Source organism: Copadichromis virginalis, linkage group LG3 (genome assembly GCF_057382275.1).
Source record: "Copadichromis virginalis isolate Kocher_CV1m ecotype Utaka linkage group LG3, C_Virginalis_male_GT1.1, whole genome shotgun sequence".
Lineage (NCBI taxonomy): Eukaryota > Metazoa > Chordata > Actinopteri > Cichliformes > Cichlidae > Copadichromis > Copadichromis virginalis.
This window is the reverse complement of record NC_140620.1, coordinates 7,103,684-7,130,898: the sequence shown is the minus strand read 5'-3', so window position 1 is coordinate 7,130,898 and position 27,215 is coordinate 7,103,684. Positions and strand designations below refer to the sequence as shown.

Below are 27,215 nucleotides of genomic sequence, written 5' to 3'. Positions count from 1 at the left end.
AGGATAAAACAGTGAATTTGAGCAGCTAAACAAACAAAGATGGAAACACAGAGCGTGGATCGTTCACTCGACGGCACGTACACGGACACGCCGTCGGGGCTGAAAGTGGACAGCTCACAATTCCTGAAGCTTCAGGTTTCATCAGTGTTACGACTGTTGTCATAATTATATGTAAATTTGAGTGTGCAGGTGCTCCTCCATGATTGGTCATCCAGGGTGGATGGCTGGCAGCAGATAAGCAGATACCGCCAGGGACTGCCATGTCATTCATCCTTGGCCCAACCCAACCGGCAGACCGTTAACTGTGTCACTATGTTGGTTAATGTAAGAGCATGTAGGGGTGGACCGCCTTTTTGTTTGATCAGTTTTCTCCTGTTTTTGTTAGGCAGGGAGGAAAGTGATTGTCGTTTGAGTTAGTTCTTTTGCGTAGGTAAGTTGTATTTATTCCTGAGATAGGCTACCTTATGTCTGTTGTTTTGGCCTTGGGTTCACCCTGAAGTTATGATATGCTCCCTTCCTTTGTTTAACTGCACTCATTATAAATAAATCACTGTTACAAAGTATTAAGTGTGTGACGTGCTGCTTGGGGTTGGACGGGGATGGATCACCCTTTATGTTGTGGTCTGGCCGCGCCTAGACGGGCCATAACAATCTGTCTCCAACCAAAACTGAGTGAACCAGCAGCAGAAGAAGATCCAAACTACGCTTTACGTTTGATGAACATCGTCATGAATTCTCTCTGACTTTGACGTTTACTTCCTGCACAGCTCTCTCTCTCTCAGTGTACTTCAAGAACAGTTTACCTTCAAAAATCTGTTTCCTGCATTATTCACTGCTTATTACGCACCAGTCTGCTGTTGTGTTCACTGCTGTCGGCCTCCCAAAACAAAGCCTCATTTCTGCTGTTCAATACTGAAGAAATTTAAACCTTTTAAAATGATGACAGATTACAAACTCTCAGCTGTGTCTGTAATCAAACCTCTGTAACTTTGCTTCACTTCAGCAGCATCAGCTCATGTTCACATGTTGATTCATGGTTTGCTTCAGTTTTTGATGGACTGCAGAAGATTTTGAAGGTTATCTGCTATAAAAAGCCAGAACAGGAAAATCTGCTTCATGTGTTTCTGTTTGATCCTCAGTGACTTTGACACAAAGAACTCTGCTGTGATGATCACACCTCTGATCAAGTCTCACAGTGTCAGCTTTGTTTTTATACATATGGATATGTGCTGATAAATGATCAGAATTATAATATTTCCCACTGTCTGCTGTGTGCCGTGACCTTTGACCTGCTAAAGACAGTCAGCTGTGGATTATTCATTGTTTTGTCTGATACTTAGAACTGTGAGGAAGAACACTACACAGTTAATCAGGGTCCCCTCTCTCTGAATCAGGAAAGGTGGGCAGGCCGTGTGTGGGCCACAGGCCATACGTTGAGTCTCACTGTTTGAAATGTGAACATTGTTCTGCTGCAGTCAATGGACTAAACCAGAGAAGAAGAAAACAGACTTTACCATGAAGATCCTCAGTGTGGATCAGTATAATATCAGCCTGATGTCTGCAGTTTAGTGTCAGCACAACTTTCACATCATATTCATCTCAGCACAACTAAAACATGCTGACTCACCTCAGAGTTTCAAGTCCACATCCTGGACTCTCCAGGAAACCACACAGATGCTTCACTCCTGAATCCTGCAGCTTGTTGTTGCAGGTCAGGTCCAGCTGTCTCAGATGGGAGGGGTTGGACTTCAGTGCTGCTGCCAGATAATCACAGCTGATCTCTGACAAACCACAGCCCCTCAATCTGTATAAAGAATGAAAGATGTAAGTTTATTAGACAAAGTGTGAGCTTGAAATCATTCAGTGTTTCATCATCTGTTCAGAGCTGAAGAAGGTTCAGAATGTAGAAGTTTAGAAAATGGAAACTCCAAACAGCTGAAGCCAACAGGAAGCAGCTTCAAACAAACACAACAAGAGAAAAAACTCTGAATGTTTCACATTAAAGTTGTACATTTATCATAAAAACAGGACAAAGACTTGAAAAAGTTGTGTTTTTCCTTCCAGGAACCACAAGGCTTCACTTTTAAAGGTGAAGTGTGAAAGAAATGGACATATTTGAAGTCCAACACCTTTTTCCAATCACATTATTAAAGCAGACAAACTACAAGCTCATTTTCATTCCAACAAGTCATCTTCTGACCTGGACTAACAACACTGGTCTCTATGTGCAGCTGGCTGTGAGACCAGTGCTCAGGGAGCGTCTACAAAGTGCAACACTGAAAGAACATCACACACTCATTTGCTTCCATCATCCAACCTGAAGAGGAAACAGAGACGCCTCCCCTTCAAAGTAAAAGCTGCTCCTTTTGGACACAGTATCAAAGAAAGTCTACAGTATAACATAGAAAAGACAGAACAAAGTTTTGGTTGTTTTTAAAGCTCTGTTACAATGCCCTGTTACATTAAGCTCAATTATGTGACAGACATTTCATCCCATGTCAGTTTGGCCTCATCCTGGGCCGGATTATCCAGCACACACTCTGACCACAGGCCCAGGGGCCACGCACAGCTGGGCTCCATCCAAGAGACAGGAAACAAACCAACACAATAATAAAAAGCACCATGTGATCTTCTTACATCTTCAAGACAAACACAGTAAAAACATGAGCATATTTGTTTCCTGATAAAATGATGTGACAGGTAGAACAGAGTAAAGTGGTGGTGTTACAGCCTTTCTCCCCTCTGCTGCCGAGGCTGTTAGTCTCTCCCAAACTCAGCTACAGGACTTCCAAATGAATGAAAGCAGCAGAAGTGGCTTTACAAATGAAAGAGGAAGAGGAGAAGAAGAGGAGAGGGAGGCCACCCTGACCATCACTCCAGCTGAAAACATCACACTTCCATTAAAGTTGGTGAGAAAATGTTGAGCAGGATGAGCTGCTGGCTAATCTGGAGGCTGTAGCAGCAGCTCACAGTCACAGTGGATTTCCACTCATGAAAAAGCTCTGGCTGCTTCATTTCTCATCTCATATCAGAGACTTTAAAGCTTCACTGAAGCTGTACTGTGATGCTTCCATATTCCAGTGAGGCCTCCATAATGATTTCAGCTGTTCTGTACACACACTGTGTGCCCTGTATGGCTCAAAGTCTCTGCAGCCTGTTTTTATCTGCTATCATCAGATCTTCATCATCCTCATTCACATCCCTCACACACTCTACAGCCTCATCAGCACTGACTTCATCTTCACTGACTGATGGAGCACAACATGAACCTGTGGAGGCTGAAACACTGTCCTGTCAAACATCTCCCCGTCACCACTCCACTTCTGTCAGCCTTTAAATGAACCCTGCTCAAGTCTGTCACTTCTGTTTGGAGCCAAAAGAGGTTAAAGATTATGCCACTACATTCTTGTCTAGAAAATATTAAAAGTGTATTTGGTGACACACAAAAAAGGGTAAAGTTTAAGTATAGTTTGGGTCCACACATGTCCAAACCCTGGTATGTAGGCCTACTTAGTATTGAGAAAAGCCCACTAAAAGAACGCCCACCAGACCAAAGCAATGGTTTTGACTTGATCAGCATTAACCCCGCCCCCTGACTTTGATGGGTGAAGCTGACAAATAAAATGTATTTATGAACAGCGATGCAGAGCCAGGAGTAGCAACGTGAATTAAATAAATACATCATTAAATAATTCATTAAATGTGTCAGTAAAATAATTAAAATAGAAAACAAACCAATAATTGATTAAATATGTAATTAACTAATTTGAATTGTACATAAATAAATAATGAATTATTTTAAATGAAATTAACTGATAATTAATTATCAATATATTTTTTTAATTAATTACTGAAATAAATGATTTATTAGTGATGTATTTATTTAATAAACCATAAAATTATTGCTAGTTTAATCAAAATAAATTTAAGACATCAATATTAAAGGTTAAATTATGATAATGAATACATGCAACTATAACTGATGACGTAAGAATTTGGATTTTTTAAGCTAAAGCGAAGGTGCTGACTCACTTGGCATGTTACTCTCAAATCCTCCCTAATAACAAGAACATAATTACACTTTAGCCACAAGAGGGCAGCAGCATTAATACAAGTCACATGTATATAAAGGTACAGTGATTATATTACAGTGATTTTGACAAAAACAAAACAGAAGTTGATGGCAGTGTGTTTTTCCATAACATACCAACCAAATTAAATAATAAAAACTTTATAACTTACAGAACTTTTTTAGAGGCTTTGACCACTGGCAGCAGCCTCAGAAGAGCCTCCTCTGAAGCAAAGTATTTCTGCAGGTCAAACACATCCAGATCTTTTTCTGATGACAGTAAGATGAAGACCAGAGCTGACCACTGAGCAGGAGACAGTTTATCCGTGGAGAGACGTCCTGATTTCAGGGACTGTTGGATCTCCTTCAGCAGAGAACGATCATCCAGTTCATTCAGACAGTGGAACAGATTGATGCTTTTCTCTTCAGACAGATTCTCACTGAGCTTCTCCTTGATGTACTGAACTGCTTCTTGATTGGTCTGTGAGCTACTTCCTGTTTGTGTCATCAGGCCTTGCAAACGAGTTTGATTAGTCTTCAGACCCAAGAGAAAACGAAGGAACAAGTCCAGGTGTCCATTGGGGCTCTGTAAGGCCTTGTCCACAGCACACTGGTAGAAGTATTTCTCTGAAGATTTTCTTGTTTGAAACACCTTCCAAGTTGTTTGTTGTTCTTCCAGCAGATTGAGTCCAGAGTTGATGAAGGTCAGGTGGACATGAAGAGCAGCCAGAAACTCCTGAACACTGAGATGAACAAAGCAGAACACCTTGTTCTGGTACAGTTGTTTCTCCTCTTTAAAGATCTGTGTGAACACTCCTGAGTACACTGAGGCTGCTCTGATATCGATGCCACACTCTGTCAGGTCTGGTTCATAGAAGATCAGGTTTCCTTTCTGCAGCTGATCAAAAGCCAGTTTTCCCAGAGACTCAATCATCTTCCTGCTCTCTGGACTCCAGTGTGGATCTGTCTCAGCTCCTCCATCATATTTGATCCTCTTGACTTTGGCCTGAACCACCAGGAAGTGGATGTACATCTCAGTCAGGGTGTTGGGCAGCTCCCCTCCCTCTCTGGTTTCCAGCACATCCTCCAGAACTGTAGCAGTGATCCAGCAGAAGACTGGGATGTGACACATGATGTGGAGGCTTCGAGCTTTCTTGATGTGGGAGATGATCCTGCTGGCCTGCTCCTCATCTCTGTATCTCTTCCTGAAGTACTCCTCCTTCTGTGGGTCAGTGAACCCTCTGACCTCTGTCACCATGTCGACACACTGAGGAGGGATCTGATTGGCTGCTGCAGGTCGTGTTGTTATCCAAAGGCGAGCAGATGGGAGCAGGTTCCCTCTGATGAGGTTTGTCAGCAGCTCATCCAATGAGGTGGACTTTCTGGTTTCAGTCAAGATTTTAGTTTTGTGGAAGTCCAAATTAAGTCGACACTCATCCAGACCATCAAGTATGAACACAACCTGGAAGTCTTCAAGCCTGCAGATTCCTGATTCGTTAGTTTGATTAAAGAAGTGATGAACAAGTTCCACCAAGCTGAACTTTTCCTCTTTCAGCACATTCAGCTCTCTGAAAGTGAATGGAAATATGAACTGGATGTCTTGGTTGGCTTTGTCTTCAGCCCAGTCCAGGCTGTATTTCTGTGTTAAGACTGTTTTCCCAATGCCAGCCACTCCCTTTGTCAGCACTGTTCTGATTGGTTCGTCTCTTCCAGGTGAGGCTTTAAAGATGTCTTCTTGTCTGATTGTTGTTTCTGGTCTGTCTGGTTTCCTGGATGCTGTTTCAATCTGTCTGACCTCATGTTCATCATTGACCTCTGCAGTCCCTCCCTCTGTGATGTAGAGCTCTGTGTAGATCTGATTCAGGAGGGTTGGGCTTCCTGCTTTAGCGATGCCCTCAAACACACACTGGAACTTCTTCTTCAGTTGGGCTTTAAGTTCACGTTTACGGAGTGAAGCAAATATTTCTGAAGGTAAGAAATTCAGAAAAAAATATTATACAATAAATATCGCAGCCTTTCAGTACCCTGAAAGGATGAATGTCTATTGGTCCATTTCTTGAGCTAATAGGAAAGACCAATATTCAGTCTTTAGAGAAATTCTCTTACTGCTCTGCAGATGGTCAGCCATCTCATGCTGCTTAAGTCTCCTCAAGAAGTGGAGTGTGATCTTCAGAAATGCTTCTCTGCAGCTCTTTCTTTCATCTTCATCCTCACCTTCAAACATCTCCTCATCCTCCATCTGGCTCTTTAAAGTTTCTGGGTGATCTGGACTCAGAAGCTTCTGGATCTTCTTCAGCTCGTTCTTCACAAACATGGTGATGTTGTCCTCCAGCCGCTGGAAAAGAAGACTATATGAATTACCCAGTGGTAAATGGACTGGTTCTTATATAGCTCTCTTTGATACTCTGTGCACACAAAGCATTTTATACAACATGCCTCATTCAACCAAGCACATTGTTCTATGCTTAAATACTTTCTTTCACACTCTGGTGGATGCATCAGAGGGCAGCTTGGGTTTAGTACGTTACCCAGTACATTTGCCAGCCAGGGTTTGATTCACAAACCTTCTGACTAGTAGCTGACCTGCTCACCTCCTGAGCTACAGTCACCCCAATCTGACTGAAATCATGGAGCCCAAACTCTGATTTATGTTGGACACACTGACAATCCTCTGGTCCACAAAGTGCAGCATAGAGGTGACTGAAAAAAACAAATGTAAACGTAGTACTACAAACCATAACCACAGAGTCCAGGTGTGTTTGATGTTGCTGTGCAGACTGACCAGTGGAAACCTCTGCTCTCTCCTGGTCCACTCTGTGGAGGAGTAATGTATAATTAGCTCATGTTATGTCTGTCCACACACAGACACAAGCTAAAGGTCCATGAAGTGATGTTTGGATGGGTTCAGTCAATCAGATGACTGTCATGGTGAAGCTTTGCTAGTCCTGTTGATCCCACTGAGAATTAACAACTCAGTTTCCAGATGTCTGTAGTTTTCTGCTCAGCAAAAACATAAACTTTTCAGATATTTTGTTTCACAATGTTACAAGACTCAGTTCACAACTACACAGTCTGATTTACAAGTACAAAATATTGATGACCACAGTTTGAGCCGATGTATGTCCCGAGTCTGTGGACTCAGTAGTTTTGTTTTGATTGTTCTTGTCTTTTGTTACAATTTCATTCTGATTAAGATTTTCTAGTTCTGAGGTTTTGGTTTCTGTGTTCCCTCTGTACTGTGTTAGTATTGTGTCTCTGTGTTCACTTCCTGTTTTATTTTGACAGTGCCATGTCCTATGTTAGTGTGTCTACTTTTGCTTCCCCTTGTCTGGTTATGTCCAATGAATCCTGCTGTGTCTCCCTTTTCTCATTCCCTGATGGCTCTTTTGTGTATATGAGCCCTTTGTTTTCTCCTGCTTGTTGCTGGTTCGTCTGTGTTTTCTCTCCATGTCTCCGTTTAAGGTTTCAGGTTAGTTTTTTAGTTTTTCAGTAGAGGTTATCTTAGCTTCTGCACAGGCCATCTCCACTGCACTTCACCGTTTCAATAAAGCTCACTCACTTCACAGCAGTGTCCTCATCTTGGGTCCTTTATTAAATTCAACATGGCTCGCCCCGCTAGCCGTGACATAAGATGTGAAAACAATATCCAAAAAACATGAGGGACAAACAGGGAATAGTTTTAAGGTGCAGGGCCAACAAACTGAGTCTAGCCATGAACTCAGAGTTGATTGAATTAGCATTTTGAATTGGCTGATCTGAGTTACTTCAATCAAGTCTATGTTCACTTTGAGTTAAGATTATACATGATTAATGTCAAAGAAAAAAGCCATCATCAGCAACTGATTCTGATTTAGCAGGTTTTCAAATCTAAACGGTACCCATCCCTAGCTGGCTGTAGTTTAACCTTTACTTAAAAAGCATCTCTAGACCCAGCTGTCTTAGCTAATTATAGGCCGATCTCCAACCTGACAATCCTTGAAAGAGTAGTTGGGGGGAGACAATCAGAGGGGCAGTGTGATGATCTTATGTTACAAACTACTGCAGTCAAGTCATTAAGTCATTATTATTTAGTATCTACTGATATCTACTGCTAGCTAGTTTGTTGTGATGGTGCTGTTGTTTTTTATTATGTTGCTCTTTGCTGTTTGCTTTATCTTCTGTTTTTTTTCTCCATACAGGTGACCCAGGTGCTTTGTTTGTTGTTTGTTTGTTTGTTTGTTTTTTTTCTTTCTTCCCTTCTCACCCTCTCTTCTCCCCTTTGGTTTTCTTTCTCTCCCTCTCTTTCTTTCATTCTTTCCCCCTGTCCTATCCCCCAGTCATGTCTGTCCCGTTTGTAGCAACCGAAAAGAAAATGAATTCATAATTATAATAAAGGTCAATCAAATGGACCAATATGGCAAGGCCATGATGATCCACTTGGTAAAATAAATCCGCTTGACATCTTTCTTGGCCTTAAGACAACAATTCTGATGGCTAAAGATCCAAACGGGACACACAAAAAAAACGAAAAAAAATCACTCCCTCTGTTCATTTTGCCCACATCATATTTCAGTGGTTGGCCTCAGGTTCTTCAGCTTCCTGACAGTCTGAAGTCACCTGACAGAGTTTCACCTGCTAAATACACAGAAAATCTTGTTAAAGCCGCACAGTTTGCCCAACAGTAATATTCCCATTAAGCCCTTTCTAAACACTTTATAACAATGTGTCATCACTAAATTATAAACTTCTTCTCCAAATCTGCACGACAGACTTTATTTAATTGTCCTGCGGCTGCTATCATATATTTTACCAAACAATTCTTCTCACACAGTCACAGATATATTTCTCTCAATGCAAACTTCACTCATGTCTCAGACAGGAAACTTGAGTTTTTCTTTTTCTTTTTTTTCTGTCCCCACTCATTCAACTGATTTGTATATTGAGTCACATCTCGAGAAGTTGCCCTGACAACAGAAATGCATATTCAAAACATTGCTGCATAATTCAATTATTATTATTTTATTTTTATTTCTACAGTCGTCACTTCTTTTGCTCAATCAGCTGGAAACCACTTCTAACTCACTATTTTAAACCTGCTTTAAGCTTCTAATCACTGGTTGGTCCTCCCAGTCTCTTTTTCCTCTTCACAACAGTCACTCTATTGTCCTGCAGCTTCCTGAGTTATTCCTCAGCTTCAGCCTTTAAGTGTGTTAAATCTACACCATTTAGCATTTATGTCATGTATTCGCATTCATGAATGTAAGCGTGTCTTCATTGCGTCTATGTTGTGTATTCATATTAATATTGAGTGTAAGCTGGTCTTTGTTGCCTCGATGTGTTTTTATAATCAGATTAAATTCCTGCATCTTTGCGCTGAGCTGTGGATTCAAACTGTCTCACTTCTGATTCTCTCCAAAAATAATTTCACATGTGACAATTTCTACATGTGTGTTTTCTATTTTTCTATTCATTTATGTATTATTCGTTTATTTCTTTCTTTATCTCTCTTTCTTTTTTTTTCTTTACCTTTCTGTTGTGATGCTCTGGATGTTTCTAAACCCACAAATTCAGACTCAATGTTCAACCCAATTTTCCTATGCTGTCACTTTAACACGTCCAGCCTTCACCTCTCAGCGGTCCTCGTCCCCTCTTCTCTCAACTTCCTGTGTGGCCTCCCAAATCAAACGCAGGCCCAAATGAGCAGTTTCTTCTTCTCTCTTCCTCTTTTCAGTCTTTTCTTGGCGCTTAACTCCCAGCATGGCAAATATGAGACTCAGACAGTCCCATCCAGTGGTTTCACACAGTCATGTCACTGGTACACTTTCCAGCTTGTAATTCAGAGCGCATGTTTCCATCAACCTGCTGCTGGACCCTTCAGTGTTTTAGGTCAGGTGCACTGTCTTTTTGCCTGCTGTTAATTCTTCAAGTCCACGGTGTTGTTCTGCCTGTCTTCTCTCTTCATCAGGAGATTAACTGCCCTTTCAGGTTCTTCTCAGGATAAGGACAGGATGAGAGGTGAAGCTGTGAAATTTTAAACCAAAGCCTGTTTTCGTCCCAATTCTGTTAATCTATCATTGTTCTGCTGTATTCTTCCAGGAGGTTGAGCAAGTCCGTGTTCACCTGTATTAACACACTAAGACATTTATTTAATATCATTTTCATTACTATTACTTAGCACTTTCATTGTCTAATTCCTCTGTTTTCAATTTGAAACGTCTCTCACAAGCTCACAAGCTATATTCAGACTTCCTGCTTCACTTCCTGCCACACACACACACACACACACACACACACACACACACACACACACACACACACACACACTTCACTTTACTGGATTTTCATCCATTTCTACAGCCTAATCGAGCTCTTATTTTATGTTCACACTCTATATACCCTCTGTAACTCTACTAATTTTAATATAAAAATAATGCACCCTCAGCACACACACACACACACACACACACACACACACACATACTAAGCTCTTTCCATTTGCAAACATTAACCAAACGACATCCATCAAAATCCTCAGCGTGGTTAGCAGAATTCTTGCACACTTGTACAATACACAATAATCAGACAACCCAAGTACATACAGACACAAACACTATGATCCCTACGGGGGTTTTCTGGCGCCCAACGCCGGGGTCCAACCCTTATGCCCCCTTCTACTGATACCAGACCTTTCTTACATAATTTCGACAAAGTTAAAAGCCTCTAAGCCCAGGTCCAACCTTGCTGGTCAATCAACCCGCTTCGGGAACGCCGTCACCGATAATGGTCAAATTTCTAGGCCCTATATTAATTTAAAAGTGCTTGACCGGAAACTCCACTTAACCAGCGTCTCAGCATTTAACTGGTGCCTGAAGCTTTACTTAAAGCTTTACCTGTCACCCGCATTGAAATGCTCACGCTTGAGCCAAGCTCTTCGCTCAAACAGCGTAGGAAAGAAGTGTTCCTCGACCACTTGGTTATTAACGGGAGTTCGAATCCCCGCGGGAACTACCCGGGCTAACTGGACGTCGCCAGGCCTGACTGCACGTCCACGATCAGGAGTGGTTGCCACACGCTGAACACCTAGGAGTCCAACCCCAGTCCTAGATCAATTTAAATACATTTAGAAGCACCACTGTGGACTGTAATTGCCAGTTTATTTATCTGATGCTCGGGTCCAACCCTATAATCAATTTGGGAATTAAATCCCTTAACCGAATGTCCTAATCTAATCTCTTTTCTTGGCTGATGTAACACAATTGACACACACGTCACATCAACTTTAAAATTCACCCCAGCATTAACAACAATAAGCTTTCATCAAATATTCCCCAGACTTTACTTTTTATTTATCAGAAATTGCCCAAAATCACCATGGACATGTCACCCGAAATCTACTTAACAGATTTTATAATTTACTTTAATTTCACCACTACTGAGCCAATTTAATGGTGAACATCATCAGCTCGGCGAACAGATAATTTAGAATTCATCCAATGTGCACAATTGGCTTTTTTCTTTGAACAGGTTGTGCCTACCTTTAAATCTTTTTAGACCAGTCTCCTGTTCACCTCATATCAGATCCCACCATAAGACGAATTTGTCCTCTCAGCCACTTAGTCCTCTTAGTTTGGGATTAAAACTAAACAAAAGAATCAAACATTTGATATGATACGACATAGAACAACAAGAGCCATTGCTGCCCTCCAGGTGGACTTAAAGGAACACAATTGGAATGAGGTTTTTGCAAATGAAGATTCAAATAGTGCGTATGATGCATTCTTATCAACTGTAATTTCACTATATGAAAAACATTGTCCTTTAATGAAAATCACTAGAAAGCATCACAGATCAAATAAGCCATGGATCACAAAGGGGATAGAAGATGCATGTAAAAAGAAAAATAATCTATATAAGAGATTCATAAAACAGAGGACAAAAGATGCTGAAATAAAGTACAAGTTATATAAAAATAGATTAGTAAATATTATAAGAACAAGTAAGAAAGAATATTACCACAAATTATTGGAGCAAAGTAGAAGTAACACACAAGAAACATGGAGGATATTAAACAGTCTAATCAAAAAGGGCTCAAAAAATAAGAATTATCCAGATTATTTTAAAAAAGATAAAGATATTGTGCTTGATAAAACTAAAGACATTGCAAATGAATTTAATGATTTCTTTGTAAATGTTGGCTTTAATTTAGCAAAAGAAATTCCAGAGTCAAGAAATAATAACGACCTAAATAAACATATTACTCAGAATGTGTCCTCCATGTTTATTGGTGCTGTAACTCATAGAGAAATAATTAACATTGTGAAGACATTTAAAAATAAAAAGTCCACTGACTGTTTTGGTATTGACATGATATTAGTTAAAAGTATTATAGAATATATAGTGCAACCTTTCGCATACATTTGTAATCTGTCCTTTCAAACTGGTGTGTTTCCCTCACAAATGAAAATAGCAAAAGTTATTCCAATCCATAAAAACGGAGAGAGATGTCAGTTTACCAATTATAGGCCAATATCACTACTCCCACAGTTCTCAAAAATTTTAGAAAAGTTATTTGTTAATAGACTTGATAAATATATTGAGAAGCATAATCTCCTAAGTGATAACCAATATGGCTTTAGAGTGAAAAGGTCCACTTCAATGGCAGTGATGGAACTTGTTGAAGGGATATCTAATGCTATAGATAATAAGGAATATACTGTTGGTGTTTTTATAGACTTAAAAAAGGCGTTTGATACAATTGATCATTCTATATTAATGAATAAACTAGAGAGATATGGCATAAGAGGGATAGCATACAAGTGGATGAAAAGTTACCTGGATGAAAGATATCAATATGTCGAATTCAATAATGTAAAATCTAAGCAGTTGAAGGTAACTTGTGGTGTTCCTCAGGGCTCTGTGCTGGGCCCTAAATTATTTATATTATATATAAATGATATATGTAGTGTTTCCAAACTGTTAAAATGTGTATTGTTTGCTGATGATACCACTCTGTACTGCTCAGGTAAAAACTTAGAACAGCTTCTGACTACAGCGGAAAAGGAGTTAAATATATTAAAAAACTGGTTTGATGTAAATAAGTTATCATTAAATATAAAGAAAACAAAATTGATTATTTTTGGCACTAGACCAATGAAAAATGTATCTAAAATAAGGGTTAATGGAATTGAAATTGAAAGAGTGTACGAAAATAAATTTCTTGGAGTGATAATTGATGATAAGCTGAGTTGGAAGTCTCATATAAACCACGTGAAAACAAAAATGTCAAAAACCATTGCTATTCTCTATAAAACAAAGCATGTCCTGAACAAAAAAACATTATACACACTTTATTGTACTCTGTTGCTTCCATATATGACTTACTGTCTGGAGATATGGGGTAATGCATATAAAACGAACACTCTTCCTATTTTCAAGTTACAAAAAAGAGCTATAAGAATTATAAACCAATCAAACTATATAGAACCAACTAACATTTTGTTTATTAATCTGAATACCCTGAAATTTTATGATTTAGTTGAATATAAAATGGCACAGATAATGTATAAAGCACAAAATAACTTGCTTTGCCCCAGTACTCAGAAGCTGTTCAAAGTCAGAGAGAGTCAATATGACTTAAGGGGAACAGATTTCTTTAAAAAAAACAAGATAAGGACAAATATAAAGCAGAGATGTGTTTCTGTTAGAGGAGTTAACCTGTGGAATAGTTATGACAGTGATTTAAAAAGGTGTAGTTCATTTTCCTTGTTTAAAAATATGTTTAAAAATAGAGTATTAGAAAAATATATAAATCAAGAATGAAAAGAGCAAAAAGGAGAAAGAAAAAAAAAAAACAAAAAAACAACCTCTTGATTCTTTTGCTTTGATGTAGTTACTTATCTAAGGTGGAAAGTTTTTTTTTTCTTTGTTTTTTTTTTTTGTTTGTTTGTTTGTTTGTTTGGTTTTTGCTTTGTTTTATTATTTTCTTCAAGCCCTGTGTACAGGAGCTGCATACAAAAAGATATTTTGTGAAAAGGGTTGGCGTAATAAGCAAATGCTTCAGCCAATACCTTTTGATTAGCCTTGTCTCATGCTTTCTTTCTTTATGGTAGATTTTTGTTCTGTTTTCACTGTTTGTTTGTTTGTTTTTTCACTGTTTTCACTGAGATTTGAATTTGAATGCTAATCAATAAAATCAAATCAAATCAAATCAAAAAAAACAAAAGAATCCAGGTCACGGCACCAATTATTAAATTGTGTTCTTTTGAATTCTTTTGGCGACAGAGAAAGACTTCTGACTCAGAGTGGTCAAAGCTCAAAAAATCATTTTATTTTTACATTTCCGGAAACGGAGAACTGCAGCCATGAGCACGTACCCCAGTACTAAAAGCATTGCCAGGCAAAATACGCATACATAGTTCTGCTATAGGTCACACACAGACACACACAGTTTCCATCAAAACAACTCCTTCTGCTCTGACTAATGTGTGTGTGTGTTACTTAGTTCTGCTTTTTCTGTCTGGTTTCCTGTATTTTATTAATATGCCTCTGCAGCTCTGCACTAAACTTCCTGTTTCTTAACCTCCCCTTACTAAAGCCTCTGTTGCTAGGCGACCTGTCACCCTCTGACCTAGTTCTTTCTCACATCTGGGCTTGGTTTATAAAGGCCTCTCTTATTAAAATACATAAAACAATCTAATCAGAAAATAAGCACTAAGAATATATATTTATCTTGTAACATTGTTTAAGTTAATGAACAATTGTGTTGAAAACTGAGATTACAATATCAATCAAGATAATTATAATTATGGTTTTTGCTGTAATTAAACAGTCATGCGGAAATGTGGCAACCACAGAACTTTAGAGGCCTTTTGTTCAATTATGTGTGGACTGTTTCTTTAGTCTCATACACAAATTGTTCTCAGTGTCTATGAGACTGATGAAATATCCATGTGTGCTGAAAGAGACTGTGCTGGTCTGACCCCCTCAACCGAGGTATTGTGGGTAATGAAAGAGCAGATAGGTTGGCTAAAGCAGCTGTTAAAAAAGTAGACATAGATGTGCAGATACCATTGTTGAAATCTGAGGGAAAAGAATAGTTTGGACACAAAGTAAGAATTTCTGGAGAATGGCATGGGATAATGGAACAAAAGGGAGAATTGGGGTACAAAACACACTAGAAGTTAAGAGGAGTAGTGGGTTAAATAGGCAGCAGGAGAATACAAACAGGTCATTGCTTTTGTCATGTAATCAATATATTCTTAGCGTTTATTTTCTGATCATATTTTTTTATGTACTTTAATAATGAAGGTTTGCAAAGCAAGGCCACTTTTGACTCATAAACTAAGTGCTCACCCAGACTGAAAAACAGGAAGTTAGTGTAGAGCTATACAAGCATATTAATAAATACAGGAAGCCAGACAGAAAAGAGGAACTTGTACCATATAAGGAGTTGTCGAAACTGTGTGATGTGTAAAGTACCAAAATAACACCTACCATATTTCCGCAACTATAGGGCGCACATAAAAGCCTTAGATTTTCTTTAAAAAGTGCGGCGCGCCTATAGTGCAGTGCGCCCTGTGTGTTGTAAGGAGGACGTAGTAGAGAACACCATGAGAACGCTAAAGGGTGAAGTGTGGGCGTTGATCGTATATACCGGGACAATCGCACATACCTGTATAAAAGGACAGGTATGTGCATTATGTGGAACATCGTTGTTTTAACAACCCTGAAAATGGCAAAGAGACATGCTTATGAAGCACAGTTTAAACTGAAGGCCATCAGCTACGCGGAGGAACATGGAAATTGAGCAGCCGCGAGAGAATTTAAGATCGATGAATGAATCGATGGTTCGCAAGTGGAGGAAGCTGGAAAACAAGCTCCGACAGGTCAAGAAGACGCAGCTGAGTTTCTGCTGACATAAGGCGAGGTGGCCCGAGTTGGAGGAAAGACTCGAGCGGTGGATCATCGAGCAAAGAACGAGTGGGAGAAGCGTTTCGACGGTCACCATTCGACTAAAAGCAGTTTCGCTAGCAGAAGAAATGAAAATTGAACATTTCCGTCTTGGTGCTTTCGTTTTATGAAACGGTGCCATTTTTCCATCCGGACCAGGACTACGGTAGCGCAGCAACTTCCAGTGGATTATAATGAAAAGCTGGCCATCTTCCGCTCCTACTGCAGCAAACACATCGCCGACAAACACATCCAGCCCAGCCACATCACTAACATGGACGAGGTGCCGCTCACTTTCGACATCCCGGTGAGTCACACTGTAGAGAAGAAGGGGACCAGCACGGTAGCGATACGCACAACGGGGTATGAAAAGTCTTCTTTCACTGTTGTGCTTGGCTGGCATGCTAATGGACAGAAACTGCTGCCTATGGTGATTTTTAAGAGAAAGACTTTGCCTAAAGAGAAGTTTCCAGCAGGAATCATCATTAAGGCAAATGAAAAGGGCTGGATGGATGAGGAAATGATGAAAGACTGGCTGAGGGAGGTGTATGTAAGGAGACCAGGTGGTTTTTTTCCACGCATCACCATCGCTGTTGATCTGTGACTCTATGCGTGCCCATCTCACAGCCGATGTGAAAAAACAAGTGAAACAAATGAACTGTGAGCGTGCTGTCATTCCGGGAGGCCTGACTAAGGAACTCCAACCGCTGGACATCGGTGTGAACCGGCCGTTCAAAGTAAGGCTGCGAACGGCATGGGAGCGATGGATGACCGATGGAGACCACAGTTTCACTAAGAGTGGAAGGCAGCGCTGGGCGAGTTACGCCACAATTTGCGAATGGATTGTAGATGCTTGGGCTAACATGTCTGCTGGCACTGTTGTTCGGGCTTTCGCAAAAGCCGGCATCATTTCCGAGGAGCCGCACGGCACAGAAAGTGACTCTGACGGTGAAGAAAGTGAACCTGGAATGTTTGATGGAGATTTAGCGCAGCTGTTCAATTCAGACACAGAGGATGAGGACTTCGATGGGTTTGATTGATGACAATTACCGGTAATAAAAATGTGAGTACCAAACTCAGTTTTGCTCCCGCTTCATTTTTAAATACGCATACTTGTATGTTTGTATGCTGATGATGATGACGATTACCGGTAATAAAAATGTGAGTACCAAACTCAGTTTTGCTCCCGCTTTATTTTTAAACACGCATAATTGTATGCGCCCTATAATCAGGTGCACCTTATGAGTGTGTTAAATACAGTAATGGCACACATAACTGAGACTGCACCTTTTAGTACGGTGCGTCTTATGGTCGTGAAAATACGGTATATGAGACATATTTTTAGATTCTAATGTTAGAGATCCTGCAACTGCCGTTGGGCTGTGTAGGGCTCTCTCTTCCAGAGGATGATTGAATAAAAAGAATTATAAATGTTTTGACCACTATGAGTCAGGTTTTCTCTGTTCTATCATGGGGATCAAAGAATCGGGTTTTAATATTTGGTGTTTCCCGCCCGGTTCCCTTTGCAACAGAGAGAACAAATGTGGCCGAAGGTTGGATCTGATATGAGGCGAACAGGAGACCGGTCTAAAAAGATTTAAAAGTAGGCACAAACCTGTTCAAAGAAAAAGCAAATTTGTGCATATTGGATGAATTCTAAATTATCTGTTCGCTGAGTTGACGATCTTAACTATTAAATTGGCTCAGTAGTGGTAGAACTAAATTCTTTAGAATAAAGTAAAGCTTTGAGGTAATGATAATGAAACTTTAAGAATGACAGTACTGAGTTAAAGGTAATATGGTATTTCATGGTAAAAGAGAAAAAGAAACAATGTGTGTTTAAGAGAATATAGGACAATATGGAATTGGTCATTGGTTTGTCCCTATTGAGTATAAAGCCGGGCTTGGACATCAATAAAATTGCTTGTGTGGTTTTGTGTGGTGTTTTCAAAGAGATTAAATTGTTTAGAACGGGGCGGGGATCCCTAAGAAGTGCATTTGCTCAGAAGGTTACGCTTCAACTCTGTGCCCGGACGCGGGTCAGAGTCCTCCGGGGGAGGGTTAGTTCGGTTAGCCACCGCGAAAACTGGGGGCATTCGTTAATAGCTAGTGGTCACAGGACCCTTTCTTGTCGTCCGGGATGATTTAATGCACTTGTTTGACTGAGAGAAATCGGGTTTCGGGCGTTGAACCTTGACTTATACGTTGGTTGACGCTTTTAAATTGACTTAGAGTTTTAGAAATCGGGCCACAGTCCGGGACTGATACTGGCAAATTGGTCATAAAGAAGGTCAGACCCTAGTGGTGGACGCTTCATAAAGTAGGTCAGACTCTGGTGAAAGACGCTGCCGTAGAGCGGGTCAGATTCGGTGGCGCTGTCACTTGGTGTTCGCTCGCTCTGTGGTAGAGTATGACTTCCTGTTCCTGCTCAAACAGTGGTGTTTCTGAGTAGCTTATTTGCTTAGCAATTTAATTAACAACTTTTAAATACATTCTTCTTTCATAGTATAATCTTCACGTGCTTCATCCGAAGCACACTTTCTGTGTACTCACAACCTAATTTATAGCCAAAGTATTCACTCACTGTCTCTGTACTGTCTCGCTAGCTTAGCTTAGCTCGTAGCCGACTCGTTAGCACCATGGCTACTTCACCTGTCCCTCCTGCACTTTCTTGCTCATTGTGTCAGATGTTTAGTTACTCCTCGGCCTCCTTTAGCAGTAATGATATCTGTAACAAATGTAGCATATTTGCAGCGCTGGAGGCCAGGATTACTGAATTGGAGACTCGGCTTCGCACCCTTCATTCACCCGTAGCTAGCCAGGCCCCTGTAGCTGGTGCAGCCGAAGATAGCGTAGGCCCCGCTAGCTGTTCCCCGGCAGACCCCAAGCAGCTGGGGAAAGAGGGCGGTTGGGTCACGGTGAGGAGGAGGCATAGTCCTAAACAGAAGCCCCAGGTACACCACCAACCCGTTCATGTGTCTAACCGTTTTTCCCCACTCGGCGACACACCCGCCGGGGGTCAAACTCTGGTAATTGGCGATTCTGTTCTCAGACATGTGAAGCTAGAGACACCGGCAACCATAGTCAATTGTCTTCCAGGGGCCAAAGTAGGCGACATTGAAGGAAATTTAAAACTGCTGGCTAAGGGTAAACGTAAATTCAGTAAAGTCATAATTCACGTCGGCAGTAATGACACCCGGTTACGCCAATTGGAGGTCACTAAAATCAATATTGAATCGGTGTGCAACTTTGCTAAAACAATGTCGGACTCTGTAGTTTTCTCTGGTCCCCTCCCCAATCAGACCAGGAGTGACATGTTTAGCCGCATGTTCTCTTTAAATTGCTGGCTGTCTGAGTGTTGTCCCAGAAACGGTGTGGGCTTCATAGATAATTGGCAAACCTTCTGGAGGAAACCTGGTCTTGTTAGGAGAGACGGCATCCATCCCACTTTGGATGGAGCAGCTCTCATTTCTAGAAATATGGACAAATTTATTAAACCCCCCAAAATATGACTATCCAGAGTTGGGACCAGGAAGCAGAGTTGCAGTCTTACACGCTTCTCTGCAGCTTCTCTCCTCCTGCTGCCCCCCCAAAAACCCATCTCCATAGAGACTGTGTCAGCTTCCAAAAAGACAAAAAACAAACTAAAAACCAGCAACAAACAACTTAAACATAAACAATCACGAAGAAAGAACAATACAGTATCCACATCTGAACCAAAGAGTAAATGTGGATTATTAAATATTAGGTCTCTCTCCTCCAAGTCTCTGTTAGTACATGACTTAATAATTGATCAACAAATCGATTTACTCTGCCTTACAGAAACCTGGTTGCAGCAGGATGATTATGTTAGTTTAAATGAATCAACACCCCCGAGTCATTCTAACTACCAGAAATCTCGAAGCACAGGCCGAGGGGGCGGTGTGGCAGCAATTTTTCACACCAGCCTATTAATTAATGAAAGACCAAGACAGACTTTTAATTCATTTGAAAGCCTGATGCTTAACATTGTCCACCCCAGCTGTAAAACTCAGAAACTCTTACTTGTTATCATCTATCGTCCACCTGGGCCTTACACAGAGTTTCTGTCTGATTTCTCAGACTTTATATCTAATTTAGTTCTGAGCTCAGATAAAATAATTATTGTGGGTGATTTTAACATCCATGTAGATGCTAAAAATGACAGCCTCAACATGGCATTTAATCTGTTATTAGACTCAATTGGTTTCTCTCAAAATGTAAAAGAACCCACCCACCACTTTAATCACACTCTAGATCTTGTTTTAACATATGGCATAGAAACTGAACATTTAACAGTGTTTCCTGAAAACCCTCTCCTGTCTGATCATTTCCTGATAACATTTACATTTACAATAATTGATTACACAACGGTGAAGAGTAGACTTTATCAAAGTAGATGTCTTTCTGAAAGTGCTGTAACTAAGTTTAAGAATATAATCCACCCACTGTTATCATCTCCAATGCCCTGTACCAACACAGAGCAGAGCAGCTATCTGAACGCTACCGCAACAGAGGTCGATTATCTTGTTAATAATTTCACCTCCTCACTACGTACGACTCTGGATACTGTAGCTCCTGTGAAAACTAAGGTCTCTAATCAGAAGTACCTGACTCCGTGGTATAATTCTCAAACACGTACCCTAAAGCAGATGACTCGTAATCTGGAGAGGAAATGGCGTGTCACAAATCTAGAGGATCATCAGCCTGGAGAAATAGTTTGCTGCTTTATAAGAAAGCCCTCCGCAAAGCCAGAACATCTTACTATTCATCACTGATTGAAGAAAATAAGAACAACCCCAGGTTTCTCTTCAGCACTGTAGCCAGGCTGACAAAAAGTCAGAGCTGTTTTGAGCCAACCATCCCTTTAACGCTAACTAGTAATGACTTCATGAACTTCTTCACAAATAAAATTTTTATCATTAGAGAAAAAAATTACCAATAATCATCCCACAGATGTAATATAATCTACAGCTACTCTTAGTACCATTGATGGTTAGACTCTTTTTCTCCAATTGATCTTTCTGAGTTAACTTCAATAATTACTTCCTCCAAACCATCAACGTGTCTTTTAGACCCCATTCCTACAAAACTGCTCAAAGAAGTCCTGCCATTAATTAATTCTTCGATCTTAAATATGATCAACCTATCTCTAATGATCGGCTATGTACCACAGGCCTTAAAGCTAGCTGTAGTTAAACCTTTACTCAAAAAGCCATCTCTAGATCCAGCAGTCTTAGCTAATTATAGGCCAATCTCCAACCTTCCTTTCATATCAAACATCCTTGAAAGAGTAGTTGTCAAACAGCTAACAGATCATCTGCAGAGGAATGGTTTATTTGAAGAGTTTCAGTCAGGTTTCAGAGCTCATCACAGCACAGAAACAGATTTAGTGAAGGTTACAAATGATCTTCTTATGGCCTCTGACAGTGGACTCATCTCTGTGCTTGTCCTGCTAGACCTTAGCGCAGCATTCGATACTGTTGACCATAATATCCTATTAGAGCGATTAGAACATGCTGTAGGTATTACAGCTACTGCGCTGCAGTGGTTTGCATCATGTCTATCTAATAGACTCCAATTTGTGCATGTAAATGGAGAGTCCTCTTCACACACTGAGGTTAATTATGGAGTTCCACAGGGTTCAGTGCTAGGACCAATTCTGTTTACATTATACATGCTTCCCTTAGGCAGTATCATTAGAAGACATAGCATACATTTTCACTGCTATGCTGATGACACCCAGCTCTATCTGTCCATGAAGCCAGATAACACACACCAATTAGTTAAACTGCAGGAATGTCTTAAAGACATAAAGACCTGGATGGCTGCTAACTTTCTGCTTCTTAATTCAGATCAAACTGAGGTTATTGTACTCGGCCCTGAAAATCTTAGAAATATGGTATCTAAGCAGATTCTTACTCTGGATGGCATTACCTTGGCCTCCAGTAACGCTGTGAGGAACCTTGGAGTCATTGTTGACCAGGACATGTCCTTCAACGCACATATTAAACAAATATGTAAGACTGCGTTCTTCCATTTGTGCAACATCTCTAAAATTAGAAATATCCTGTCTCAGAGTGATGCTGAAAAACTAGTTCATGCATTTATTACTTCCAGGCTGGACGACTGTAATTCATTATTATCAGGATGTCCTAAAAACTCCCTGAAAAGCCTTCAGCTGATCCAAAATGCTGCAGCAAGAGTGCTGACAGGGACTAGAAAGAGAGAGCATATTTCTCCTTTATTCCCTTCATTGGCTTTCTGTTAAATCCAGAATCCAAAATCCTGCTCCTCACATTCAAGGTCTTAAATAATCAGGCCCCATCTTATCTTAATGACCTTGTAGTACCATATCACCCTATTAGAGCACTTCGCTCTCACACTGCAGGTCTACTTGTTGTTCCTAGAGTATTTAAAAGTAGAATGGGAGGCAGAGCCTTCAGTTTTCAGGCCCCTCTTCTGTGGAACCAGCTTCCAGTTTGGATTCAGGAGACAGACACTATCTGTCACGGCTCGGGCCAGTGGCCGTGTGAAGAGTGGAAAGGAGGACTCAAATGCAGTGCTTACTCAGACGTGAGGGCGATTTATTAACAACCCCAAACATAAAGTGGAGATGGCAAAACAGAACTAAGGATGAACTAAACTGGGAGAAACTACACTGAGGAGTAGCAAACCTGAACATCGAAGGGAGAACAGCAGGGAGAGCACGCAGGGGATTTCACGGAGTATGAACACAGAAGACGCGACGAGGAACAGAGGCAAACACACACTATAAATACACAGAGAGACACTGGGAAATCACACACAGGTGGGAGACACAGCTGGACCTGATTAACCTGACGAGACAGGGGAACACTAACACCAGGGACCAATAGAGGGAGCACAAACCCAGAACCCAGTATCTAAACTCCCAAAACACAAACCATCCCAAACAGCCCATGAATAATAATGAAAATAATAACAATAAAGAACACAAACACAAAATCCATGAGTCATGGCCGCAGGACCATGACAGTAACCCCCCCTCCTCAAGGGCTGGCCCCCGACAGCCACAGAAACACACCACCAGACCCGGGCGGGCGGCAGGGGGCCCAGGACGGAGGGACCGGGCCATGACCAAAATGGAGACCCCAGAGACCCAAACAACCGTTCACAAAACACACAGGGGAGCAGAGTCCGAAGCACAGTTCAGGTGGCCGGCCTGGGGCCCGACAGCCCAGGAGGCCAGGATGGGACAGTTCAGGAGGCTGGCCACGAAGAAGGCCGTGGCGGCGCGTAAAAAGTTCAGGAGGCCGTCCACGAAGGAGGCCGTGGCGGCGACAACCTCGTTTAGGAGGGCGGCCACGACGGCGATGACGACCAGCCAGCAGCCTAGAAAACGGCCAATGAAGATGAGGTGCCAGACGCGGACCGGATGGTGGTGTGCCAACAGCAGAACCAGGCAGAGATAAGGAGAAGGAAGAGGCAGGCCCCGCTGAAGCCAAACCAGGCGGGGCTAGGGCTGATGCAGCGGGCGATGATGCGGATGCTGAAGACGCTGCTGCAGGCGATGATGCGGGCACGAAGGCTGGCCCAGACGAGGATGCAGACACGAAGGCTGGGCCAGACGGAGGTGCAGACACGAAGGCTGGGCCAGACGAGGATGCCGGCACGAAGGCTGGGCCAGACGAGGATGCAGGCGCTGAAGCTGGGCCAGGCGAGGATGAAGCTGGACCAGGCGAGGATGAAGCTGGGCCAGGCGAGGATGAAGCTGGGCCAGGCGAGGATCAAGCTGGGCCAGGCGAGGATCAAGCTGGACAAGGCGAGGATCAAGCTGGACCAGGCGAGGATGAAGCTGCTGTTGCTGCCGGCGGCACGGACGAAGCTGCTGTTGCTGCCGGCGGCGGTGACGAAGCTGCTGTTGCTGCCGGTGGCGGTGACGAAGCTGCTGTTGCTGCCGGTGGCGGTGACGAAGCTGCTGTTGCTGCCGGCGGCGTGGACGAAGCTGCTGTTGCTGCCGGGTGGACGGGCTCCTCGGGCCTGCCGGGTGGATGGGCTCCTCGGGCCCCCCAGCTGGCGAAGCAGGAGGCTGGACGGGCTCCTCGGGCCCCCCAGCTGGCGAAGCAGGAGGATGGACGGGCTCCTCGGGCCCCCCAGCTGGCGAAGCAGGAGGCCGGACGGGCTCCTCGGGCCCCCCAGCTGGCGAAGCAGGAGGCTGGACGGGCTCCTCGGGCCCCCCGGCGAAAACAGCCGCAGAACCAGCGGGCACCGGGGCCCCTGGCACACAGAAAACAAAACCAGCAGGCTCGCGGGCCTCAGGCACACGTGAAACAAAACCAGTAGGCACATTGGCCTCTGGCACACATGAAGAGGGCTGCAGCTGCGCAGAGCACTGACCCTGCTCAGGCAGTGACAGCCCGGTGCAGTTCACAGCTGGCATCTTGGCCTCCAGGGGTCCAGAGTAAGCTGAGGGCTGTAACCCAGCCTCTGGGGAAGCCCCGGAGTGAATAACGGTCTCTAATGTTGCCAGCTTTTGAGGAATAGGTCCGTTGTGAAACAGTTTGTCTCCCTGCTCAGAAACAGCGGTGGAAAAACAGTGTGGAAATTGTGACTCAGCCATCAACTGAACTATGGGTTGTAGCGATGCTAGCGGTGGTGGTGGCTGGGTGGCTGACTGGAGTGGCGGCAGAACAGGTAATTGTGCCCTTAGGGAGGCTAACGGTTGAGTGACAGACTGGGAAGCTTGTGGCTGGACACAGAACTGAGCCGGAGAATGGCAATAAAGTCCAGGCTCGGAAGGGGCGGCAGAGACACAGTCCTTCAGTTTTGCAGATGGTTTATAGATGCCCACTTGGGAAGGATCTGTTACCACGAAGGTAGGTAAGCTACCCATACTTTCTCCTATCCCGCTCTGAATGGCCCCAGAAAACAAAGTCCCGGAATCTGGGAAAGCCAAAGCATCCCGCTCACTCACCGCATCGGGCTGCTCGAAAGTGAATGCAGACGGGGGGTGAAGTCCAAGGTCCAAAAGGAGAAACTCCCACTCCCACGGACATAGCGAGCCTAGAAGCCATGGGAGACCGGTCACCAGACGCTGTAGCCGCCTCTCTATAGCGCGCTGGGAATTGCCACCCGGGTTTTCCAGCCACAGGTCGATGAGCTCCTGTGTGGCATCGATGAGAGTCTCCCGTAGCTCCTTAGACGGATTAAGCGCTGCTGGGTCCATCTTGTGGTCACGTCGTACTGTGACGGCTCGGGCCAGTGGCCGTGTGAAGAGTGGAAAGGAGGACTCAAATGCAGTGCTTACTCAGATGTGAAGGCGATTTATTAACAACACCAAACATAAAGTGGAGATGGCAAAACAGAACTAAGGATGAACTAAACTGGGAGAAACTACACTGAGGAGTAGCAAACCTGAACATCGAAGGGAGAACAGCAGGGAGCGCACACAGGGGATTTCACAGGGTATGAACACAGACGACGCGACGAGGAACAGAGGCAAACACACACTATAAATACACAGAGAGACACTGGGAAATCACACACAGGTGGGAGACAAAGCTGGACCTGATTAACCTGACGAGACACGGGAACACTAACACCAGGGACCAATAGAGGGAGCACAAACCCAGAACCCAGTATCTAAACTCCCAAAACACAAACCATCCCAAACAGCCCATGAATAATAATGAAAATAATAACAATAAAGAACACAAACACAAAATCCCTGAGTCATGGCCGCAGGACCATGACACTATCTGTACTTTCAAGATTAGGCTTCAAACTTTCTTCTTACTTAACGATTAAGTCCCTGTGTCATGGTCCTGGGCCATGTGGGCCCAGTATTCTTAGTTTCTTGTATTTTTGTATTTCGTTCCTTATTTAGGCCATGTTTCCTGAGTTGTCCTGTTGTGTTGTTCCCTAAGTGTTTTCCCTTCGTGACTCTTACCCCCTGTGTGCCCCTCTGTGTATTTATGAGCCCTCGTCTCTCTTTGTGTTTATTCCATGTTTCCCCTGCCCGTTATGTCTGTGTTCTCCCCGTGCTCTCTCTCCTCCTGTCTGAACCTCTGTACTTCCTGTTTTACTTTGCCCGTCTCCCGTCAGTGTTGTGTTCACTCCTGCCATGTCTCGTTATGATTATCAGTGTCACCTGTGTTCCCCATGTGCTCCCACTTCCCTCGTTAACCCTCTGTGTATTTATGTCTGCGTCTCCCTCAGTTCTGTTTTGTAGTCTCCCTCATGCTGTGTGTGATGCTCCCCGTGACTCCTGGTATACTTTAGGATTAGCTTTCCCAGTTTAGTTTAGTATTGCCTGTGTTCTATTTTTCCAGCAATTAAAGCTGTGCTTTTGAGTTCAAGTTCTGTCCCCGTGAGTTTGCGTTTGGGTCCTCTCCTGTCTGCCACACAGCCGAAACATGACACCCTGTATTCCACCGTTATATGGAAATCAGCCATTATAACTTGTGTCAAATCTACTTGTACCTCACAGTTTTCTAAGCACACAGAGAGCAGTAAACCTCAGAGCAGCAGCACATCAGACTGTGCAAAAAATCTAGAAGAGAAAATATTTTGACCCATTTCTAAATGATTCTTGTGACCATGCTGCACCACAACACCTGATCTCTGGTTTCCTCATGTTACGCCATGAGGGGAGGTGAAGGAAACATCAGACTTCACTCTATCTTAATTAAAGTAATTGTTTTATTATCTCTTGCCAACATAATGCACATACAGACAGCAACTTCTCAAAATGGCCCCCAATCCATTTCTTGCTCCCTTTAAATACTCTAAAGACACACGTTCTTAATACAGACTGGCCTATAAAAGAGCTGCAATTGAGGCAGGCTTCCTCTTTACTGGGGAAACAAGATGGCCACCACAAAGGTAACCTGCAACACTTTGTTACTTAAATGCTTCCCAACACCTCACCTCTTCAATCCCACTTTAATACTTGACTAAACTCATTTTCCTGTTTAGGTGTTGAGGCAAAGCCGCCCATCTACAATGCAGGCAACAGCAAACGGAGCTATTTTTTATTCCCTTTGAGTTTTTTCTACTTTTGTGCTACAAAATGTTCAAGCTGATTAAATTCATTGGAATAAAAGTTCAGATAATTTTCTCATATTAATGTTGGAGGTAGAAATTCAGGTAACTTTGCTCAAAAACTGGCAGAAATTTCCTTCAAAGATGGATTTTTTTACTTTAATACTGTGAGTAC

At 42.5% G+C, this 27,215-nt stretch overlaps 2 protein-coding genes across 2 annotated transcripts in view; both read right to left on the bottom strand.

The window, feature by feature from the left end:
• Positions 1 to 27,215, bottom strand: part of LOC146712510 (protein NLRC3-like) — a 160,804-nt gene that overhangs the window by 72,307 nt on the left and 61,282 nt on the right. The gene's annotated exons all lie outside the window — the stretch shown is intronic.
• Positions 4,239 to 6,864, bottom strand: LOC146712513 (protein NLRC3-like). The gene is made up of 3 exons (XM_085443063.1): positions 6,805 to 6,864; positions 6,176 to 6,404; positions 4,239 to 6,034 (listed from the first exon to the last, which is right to left on the bottom strand). Exons 1-3 carry the CDS (start codon positions 6,805 to 6,807, stop codon positions 4,239 to 4,241), a joined length of 2,028 nt encoding a protein of 675 aa, XP_085299189.1. The 5' UTR covers positions 6,808 to 6,864.

What these genes read in the sequence shown, in the direction of transcription:
- LOC146712513 (XM_085443063.1), bottom strand. An exon ending in GGCTGACCATCTGCAGAGCA is followed by an intron (nt 6,035 to 6,175) that starts GTAAGAGAATTT and finishes TCTTACCTTCAG; the next exon opens with AAATATTTGCTTCACTCCGT.